Genomic DNA, 8,841 nt, shown 5'->3' on the forward strand with positions numbered 1-8,841 from the left:
CCTGTTTCCAGTATCTTGCCAAAAGTAAGAACCTGGCACAAATTATTATAAGTGTACCTTCATATCCTACTACAACTATGAAATTATTTGTCTCCTTCAATTTAGTTGTTTTGTACTTTCATCATACCTCTTGGAATGCACACCATCTGCAGATGCACCAGATGTTTTACCAGGTTCAATATCCTTCCCAGTAACCATATTCAAACTGGCTAAACTTCCCCTAGATACTTTGATGGGAAGTTTTTCCTTCCCCTCAGATGACTTACCATCCAGTTCCATGTTGCCGGGAGTGTTAGGCTATAAGTCATATTGAAAATCATTTTACCAAGAGGTCATGGGAAATAATTGCAGCAATAAAAATTATAATAAGGAAAAAAAACAATGGAGAAGAAAGATAGGGAATATAACAAGTGGTACAGTAACTCACAGAAGCTTCAGCAATACCATTTGGAGATGGCATAGCAAAAGGGCTGAAAGGGTATGATCCCTAATCAAGTTTTTAAGACACCATAAAAATGTTAGAGAATTCAATAAAGGATTATGATCTAGCTATGTATTAACAAACAAAGCAACAACATACTGGAGGAATAGTTGGATGTGCATATATACTCCCGGGGGGATACATTGCAACGTACGGATGGGGTGGAGTGCCGAAGGGTGGCATAAATTGCTGCAATTAATAATTTCAAACAAAAATTACGATCTTAAAAATAATCATTAAATTTTCAAGGGCAAAATAGCAACATCAATTGACATGAAAATGATAAATTGAACATTACTATCCAAAGATATCATTGGGAAACTAGTTTCAGATGAATGGGCCTCACAAATTGGTGGGATCCTAGACCTTGCCTAATTATGGTCTTTGTATTATTCCAACCCAGTAGAAATAGCAAGCTTTATATAAGAGCTCTTTAACCATGTTTTCTAGGAAATGTCCAGTAAGGAGAGTGAAAACACTTAAAAATAAATTAAAATTAAACATTTTAACATAAAAGGCGAATATGTTCAGAAAAATAAAAGATGGTTTGCCAAATTCTGCGTCTTTCTCCCCAAGGAGTGGGAGAGAGTCCAGGGTGTGTCATGCACCAAAGCAGAAGAACAATCCAGTGGGAATCCAGAAGCATGCCTATGAAGCAATTATATATTCATTGAAGGTAGTTGGCATTTTATATGATTGAGCATGACTAGTTTCATATATGATTGAAAAATCCAAAGATCTTTTATATATGCTCAATCGTAACATGCAGATTCGATGTTCAAAAACGATAGAGAAATAGTAAAGCCTCGAAGAATGTCAGCTAAGTCAATGAGGAATATGCTTTCTCAGATTAAATAAGCAATATTTACAGATCCATGAAGCTTATCCCCCGCATAATTAAGCTATGTCAAGCTGTTTCAACTTCTAGTTTAATCCTATCATGGACCATCTCTGTTTGTTAACCATTTCAAGTTACTTGTTAGTACGAGTATACATTAATTTTTAAAACAACATAAGGAAGTGAATAAAGGAAAGGAAAAATGGAAAAAAAATTATGGATCATCTAGGCCCTCTTGGGAACTTTTTAAAAGAGGAACCTCATGGATATTTCATGGGACAAGGTCAGATCTTGATCCAATTACACTCCATAAATAAAACTTAGACACATTAGGATTGTTATGGAGATTGGATGAATTTACTGATCCACGACCTGGATTAGAACTCCTTTTTTGGTGCTATGATAGTGCATATGAAATCCTTTCATTTGATAATTTTGCATCGATACAATAACAACAGCAATGTGAAATAATAGCTTGATAATACTTGAGACTAAACATAAAAGTAAAAAGGTACCTGAACTCCCCACATATATGGGTGCGGTTGCGGACTTGATGCCAAGAACCCATGTGAAGGCATAGGAGAATACCCCTGCACAACCACAACCAACACCCCCATAACTACCAATTCTAAAATGCTGACAAATGAGCATAAAGGCCAAGTGGGTATCTTCCAGAAATCTTTTAACCTGAAAGGCAGCCCATTCAGCAGTAACCATACCAGAAGTTGCTGAATTCTGCTCCTAAAAATTTCAAAAATAAATAAATAAATAAACCATTTCCAACTAGCTAACACAAACATGCATTAAAATCACAAATCCCCACACAGTATTACCTGCGAAGAAGAAAATTTTGACTCCTTTGTTTCTTTGCCCTCCTTAGAAGATTTATCCATCTCAGCACTACCCATTGTCGAGACTACACCACTTCCTCCAATATCAGTCAAACCATTATGTTATACACATGAATGTGCGTCTGTACAAAACAAAAAATCCTGTTACATTCGGAAGTTAAGTACAACGAGTAACTCTTTGCCCAGCACATGAAAACTTTAAGATCCATTTATGTAATATCGTAAGATCTAATTATGTAAACTTGGATAAAATATTGAAAACTTGTCAACAACTGAGAAAGAAAGTAACCTCAATCAACCATATTCAACGATCAAATCAAATAGACTTTTAAAATCGTTAAAACAAGAATACATTCACACTATATCCAAGCATATACACATAGACACAAGGAAATGTACATGAAACATAAGTTTATCCAGAAACACAAAAGAAATATAATCACTAAAAACACCAAAACCTAAGAACTTTCGGGCATATTAGATTAAAATAACTTGAATAAAAATTACAAAGATTTAAACTGCTTGAATTCAACTTAAAAAATAAAAATAAAAATAAAACAAAACAAACCAAAAAATAAATAAATAAATAAATAATGTAATGCAAAAGCCAAAAGCGGCAGTAACTCCGTAAATCTGAACTAGCGAGTCAACTCAGTTACATACACATTAAAAAACCACTGTGTTCTCTAACTATCAAAAATCACCCAGATAAAGCTTTTAACTATAACATATACATTAAAAAAGGAGGTGGTAAGCAAGAAATTAACATTATTCAACTATATTCGAAGATAAAAATAAAATATTAATTTAATTAGAATCTTTCCACGAAACATAAACGAAGGAAATAAAAAGTACACCTACTACCCACGCATTTACACACAGATGCAGGAAAAAATATATGTGTGACCTAATTTTATCCACAAAACTATCAAAAGCCAAGAAAATTTACATAAACTAACATACATCAATAAAAATTATAAAGATTTAACAGCATAAACTTGATTAAAATGATTACCGTATCCGCAACTCGGTCAATCTGAACTACTGACTCAACTCAGTCACCCAACAGCCAAATAAACTTTAATTATATCATATATGTATCAAAAAATGAGGTGGTAAGTAAGAAAAACACTGAATCTCATTCGATTTAGGGAGAGAAAATTAGAGCTTCGTTCGTGAGAGATCGTCGACACGGTGGAATCGCTGTGTCGACGATTTTCAGGCTGAGAGAGAGAGGGAGACAGAGAGAGAGAAAGAGAGAGTCCAGCGTGGATTTGGAGGGGTTGAGACACAGATGCAGGAAAAATATATGTGTGACCTAGTTTTATCCACAAAACTATCAAAAGCCAAGAAAATTTACATAAACTAACATACATCAATAAAAATTATAAAGATTTAACAGCATAAACTTGATTAAAATGATTACCGTATCCGCAACTCGGTCAATCTGAACTACTGACTCAACTCAGTCACCCAACAGCCAAATAAACTTTAATTATATCATATATGTATCAAAAAATGAGGTGGTAAGTAAGAAAAACACTGAATCTCATTCGATTTAGGGAGAGAAAATTAGAGCTTCGTTCGTGAGAGATCGTCGACACGGTGGAATCGCTGTGTCGACGATTTTCAGGCTGAGAGAGAGAGGGAGACAGAGAGAGAGAAAGAGAGAGTCCAGCGTGGATTTGGAGGGGTTGATGATTGGATGACTGGATGGAGTCGTGGACTGGTATTGACGGCTGAGATTGGGGTTAGGTGTCAATCGACTTTGACGTGTCGTAGTTGCTTACTGTATAATGGTTCCCGGGTCGGGTAACCATTTATTGAATCCCATAATTGATAAACTTTCAATGTGGGATTGAAAAACTTCAATAAAGCACACTTTTTTCAATATTTTTTATGGGCACATGGTGCATGATTACACAATTAAATTACTCAATTTCTAAGATTGCTAAACATTTTTTAATCATACAAATTATTTAGTAAAATTGAAATGAATTTTTAAGCGATCTAAAAAATAAAAACTAGTAAAATTTATATTAAAAACATACATTTGACATATTAGTATTTAATTTGAATTGATGGTGTAAAAATTTAATTATATATTGTTGTAAAAATAAAATTAAAATGTTTATAAATATATATTTATCACCTCCGGTTTGACCCGATTCGACCCCGTTGACCTTTTGACCCTCGACCCTCTCTGCTTACTTGGCCGGGTATTAAAACATTGATCGCAACATTCTAATAAATAAATGTTGCTATTGGTTAATGTAATTGAGTTTTGGTAACATTTTTCAAGTGAATGTTGTTAATGTCACTTTTTGCAACGTTCACCCACTGCTGCGGAAACTCTTCTTTTTTGCAAAGTTCACTGAACGTTGTTAAAATCTAGTTGTATAGCAACGTTCGGTGCATGTTGCTGAAACTTGCATTTTGCAGCATTTTGTCAAGTGTTGTGAAAATATCACTTTTTGCAATGTTCGTTGACTGTTGCGTTGCAAAAAGCCTATTTTTTGCAACTTCATTAAATGACGTTAAAATCAAGTCCTACAGCAACGTTTCATTGCATGTTGCTAAAACCCATTTTTTGCAACGTTTTTTGCAACTTTCTTCTTACAGCGTTGCAAAAAGCTTTAATTTTTTCCCTTACTTCCTTTATTTCCTTTTATTTTCCCTTTCATTTTTTAGTCCACTATTTTGTTCTCCCCTACTTTTCTTCTCCTTCAGCTATGGATACTGCAAAATCCCCATGTTCCCAGTATGGGTTGAAATTGCCAAAGCCATCAATTAATCTACGTGCTCATCTTCTTTAGAAACTAGGTGATGCTACCAAAAAATCATACCTTGCAAATCTCGAAAATGAGGACTAATAACAAGCACGAACATGGTCTTTCGATACCTGAAACAAAGGCAACGAATTGTGTTCTCGTCGCCCCTCCAATGCTTAAGTTAGAAAGAGGATTGAAAAGAAATATATGTGCTGAAAATTGTGTGGAGAACGTACCTGATCGATGGGTTGAGGGTCTATATTTATAGAGGTTGGAGTTCAGTCCTTATAGGATTGAATTAGTCGGATGTACTTATCCAATGAAGTCCTGCTTGGGAGGAATGTCTTACTCGTAATATAATTTTATGATGAATAGTGTTACAGTTGGCATTGAGTCCTTGGAGAGTAGGACTTCCCATGAATCCGACAGATCGATGATTCACCTTGAAGGATGTGCTCGAGCATAAACACTCAAGGACTCAGACGAGTGAAGGTTGGGAAATCTCAACCATAGTCCTCGAGCAAAACACCTCGAGGACAACAGCATCGAGGACTGCATCACCAAAAAGAGAAATACAGGCATGTGAGAGTCCTCGAGAAATGTGTTATCTTCTGGACTCCAAAATCAACTGTATCACTGGCCCCCGTGCACTCCTTCGTAGGGCTCATGCTCGATGGAGGGGTACACAGGACCCAACAATGTCATCGTCGAGGTATGTGTAAGGACGATCTGATTGGGAGATGATTTGACCGTTGTAGGGAGATGTTCAGATATGCGACACATGTCGTGTCTTGAACGGCTCAAGATGGTGATCTTTGGCCTTCCGTATTCCACTTCTATAAATGCGGTCATTTACCTTTCATTTTTTACTTTTTACCAACTGTAAACCTGCTCTATATAAGGTCGTGCTCGAGCGAAACACTTGAGGAACTTCTCCAAGCAAAGGGTATCACCAAGGTAAGGCTCAAGACTTTTAACCTATTTCATAAGTTAGGACCTAGTTTCATTAAATAATGTCGAGTAGTAAGGGAAGTGGTCATTCTGATAGCTCAAGTAGTGGTGAGGACCTAGGGACCTCGATAATACCCACAACTGTTCCCCTAGATGTAAGTCCTGAGGCTAATATGGCCTTCAAAAATCCCGATGAACCTTATAGCTTGAAAGAGCATTTGGCCATAGCTGCAACTAGGGAGTAAAGGCTCATGCCCATTTGTGACGTTAGGTCTCCTGGCCCCGAGGATAGAATCGTACAAGCTCGATGAGGAGAGTTTTTCATCTTTAAGGAGACCCTTAAGGCAGGCTTTAGGTGGCCCCTGTATCCTTTTTTATTGCCTTATTGGTCGATCACTCGGTGTGCTAGAGGCAGCTAGTGCCCAATGCATTGAGAATGCTCGTGTACTTTTTCATAGCCTATAGGTACTTAGCTATCGAGCCCAGTGTTGACCTTTGTAAATTGGTGTTGGATCTCAAGAAGCATCCTCGATATACCTATTTTGGTTATCTCTCGACCATATGAGGGTTTAAGGTCCCGATGATGGCGAATTCTCTGAAAGGGCAGAGGAGGGATGGTTTTATGCTATTGCCCGAGAACCGGAGTTCTCTTTCTGGCCTGATTGGGAAATTCCCAATGCCGAGAAGTTCTGTGAGGGCCAAGTATACCTAGACATCTTGGAGGAGCATAGGAGGATGCTAGTGGGGCTTGACCCTTTATTCTCGACGATAAAGGAGATCGTGGGAAAGGTGATAGATCTAGCTGATGTGAGAGGCGTCGAGGGTAGAGCTCTTTAGTTCTCATGTTTGTACACACTTCGATCTTTTATGCTCATTCTAATGTGTTATCTTATTTCCTATTTTCAGGAATGTCGTTCGATCCTCAAGCACTGTGCAACTTTGTGAACTCTAGGGCTAAGAGCCAACCATAGAGCCAGCCTTAGTTAAAAAAGAAAAGTAAAAAGAGGGCTCAGGTTAACATTCCTGAACATCCTATCAAGGATCCTGGTGAGATGTTTCAACCCCGTCCTCCAGTTCCAAGTCCTCGAGGGCCTTCGAGCCAGAGGTCCCCATCCCCAAGAATTACGCCTCGAGCTCCTTCTGAGGTAGTAGATCTCAAGGATGACTCCGTCCCTATAAGGGCCTCGATGACGAAAGGGTTCGAGCATGGTCACCTCATGCACAGCTTGGTCATCAAATATAGGGACGAGGTTTGAGTTACGTGAGGGAATGAAAGCCCTCGAGCTTCTTACTTTGAAGGTACCTCGATCCAAAAACTTGTATTGCTTATATATACTTCGTTTTGCTCAGGGCTGATGTTCAATGTCTTCTTTTTCCAGACGCTGAGTATTGCCGAGGGTTTCCCAGAGAGGGCTCAAGGAATCCCAGAGGCTTGCTGAGATCACGGAGTCCTCTTCCCTTAAGGATAAAAGGATAGCTGAGCTTGAGGCCAAGCATGAGGCTTGGGAAAAAGAGCGTAAGGATATGCGGAGGGAATTGAGGAGGGCGCAAAAGGAGGCCGTAACCCTGAAGGACTAGGCCGAGAAGGCGAGGCTTGAGGTTCTGCATAAAACCAAGGAGTTCGAGGAAAAGCTAGCCGAGGTCAAGGAAAGAGCCTAGAAAGAATTTAAAACTTTCGAGGATTGTGACAAGATCAAGGGCGAGTATGCCTCGAGAGCGTCAAGCCTTCCTCAGGGCCAAAATGCTCGACGCTATACCTAATGACCTGAAGACAGTCCCCTCAATTGTAGACACCCTCGAGCTCTCAAGGTTCGATGATAGGGGCAATGACAAGGGTGATGACGACATAGATGGGGAGGACGAGCACGAGGAAAAAGACGTGCAGATTGATATCACAAACCTCGACCCTCCTCTAGGACATATTTGTTAAGATCCTCCCTTGTTCATGTATCCTGAGGCCTCTTCATTTTATTGATGTAATTTTTTGACAATTTATTTTGGCCAATCTCTATAAAAACATTTTGCTGGTGGATAAGACTTAATCCTAGTATTTCATATCGCATCAATCAATTATGCCCGAACTCGAGCACTAAGATATATACGAGACCTCCACATATCTTGAGCACACTAACTTTAAAAAGTTATAATTATGCATGTGATAGTCCTCGGTGATGTTAATTCCTCGAAGGTTGCCAGATTTGTCTAAGCATCAGGTTTTGAAGCATTGTTTTTCCCATAACCTCGAGCATTAATATCGAAAATCTTTAACTCCTAGTGTTATCCTCGACCTAATGGTGTATATATGAACTCGAGCACTATTTTAAATTTAAAAATTGCTAAGTATTATGATTCAGGATCTCGTTCGCATGGGTCTTAAGAATTATCTGACAACATAAAAATTAAACTTGGCATGCAGGCCTAACCACATGAAAAATTAGACTTAACACGCAGGTCTGACCATATGATGGAGGAAGGTGCTTGTAGTATATTTTCAAGTTTTTGGTGTTCCAGGGCCTTGGAAGTAGTCTTCCTGATATGTCTTTCAGACTGTAAGCTCCTTCATGGATTTGTCGTATAACTTCAAAAGGCCCCTCCCAAATGGGCCGAGCTTTTCGAGTGCATGCTGGGCTGCTTCAGCTCTTCTCAACACGAGGTCTCCTATCTTGAACTTCCGAGGTGTTACTCTACTGTTAAAGTACTTCGTCGTCCGGTCTTGGTAAGAAGCTATCCTTAGGGAGACTTGTTCTTTTACTTCTTCAAGGAGGTCAAGATGTTCAGTTGTGCATTCTAATACATCATGCTCAAGCTTCCTAAGGGTAGGTACACTAAGCTCGACAGGAATTACAGCTTCAATGTCGAAGGCCAACACGAATGGAGTTTCGCCGATTGCAGTCCTGTGGGATGTTCTATAAGTCCAAAATATTGAAGGTAGCTCATCTGACCATGTCT

General features: G+C 38.6%; 1 protein-coding gene across 3 annotated transcripts; it reads right to left on the reverse strand.

Annotated features, from left to right (window-relative positions):
* Positions 1-7: 7 nt before the first annotated feature.
* On the reverse strand, positions 8-3,925 carry LOC111381239 (bZIP transcription factor 16-like). 3 transcript variants are annotated; one of them, XM_023004993.1, is made up of 7 exons: positions 3,597-3,925; positions 2,153-2,292; positions 2,007-2,060; positions 1,835-1,909; positions 581-670; positions 428-487; positions 8-297 (listed from the first exon to the last, which is right to left on the reverse strand). In XM_023004993.1, exons 2-7 carry the CDS (start codon positions 2,225-2,227, stop codon positions 97-99), a joined length of 555 nt encoding a protein of 184 aa, XP_022860761.1. In that variant the 5' UTR covers positions 2,228-2,292; positions 3,597-3,925; the 3' UTR covers positions 8-96. The 3 variants fall into 3 exon arrangements, with proteins under 3 accessions (XP_022860761.1, XP_022860762.1, XP_022860760.1); XM_023004994.1 differs by lacking the exon at positions 3,597-3,925 and adding an exon at positions 3,186-3,457 and having other exon boundaries at positions 2,007-2,054; XM_023004992.1 differs by lacking the exon at positions 3,597-3,925 and adding an exon at positions 3,186-3,457 and having other exon boundaries at positions 9-297.
* Between the last annotated feature and the right edge of the window lie 4,916 nt (positions 3,926-8,841).

Source organism: Olea europaea, unplaced genomic scaffold (genome assembly GCF_002742605.1).
Source record: "Olea europaea var. sylvestris unplaced genomic scaffold, O_europaea_v1 scaffold227, whole genome shotgun sequence".
Taxonomy (NCBI): domain Eukaryota; kingdom Viridiplantae; phylum Streptophyta; class Magnoliopsida; order Lamiales; family Oleaceae; genus Olea; species Olea europaea.

Coding starts and splice junctions, on each gene's coding strand:
- LOC111381239 (XM_023004993.1), bottom strand. CDS start 2,227: ATGGGTAGTGCTGAGATGGATAAATCTTCTAAGGAGGGCAAAGAAACA. Junction 2,061..2,152: donor CAAAATTTTCTTCTTCGCAG/GTAATACTGTGT, acceptor TGAAATTTTTAG/GAGCAGAATTCAGCAACTTC. Junction 671..1,834: donor CATATATGTGGGGAGTTCAG/GTACCTTTTTAC, acceptor TATTAATTGCAG/CAATTTATGCCACCCTTCGG.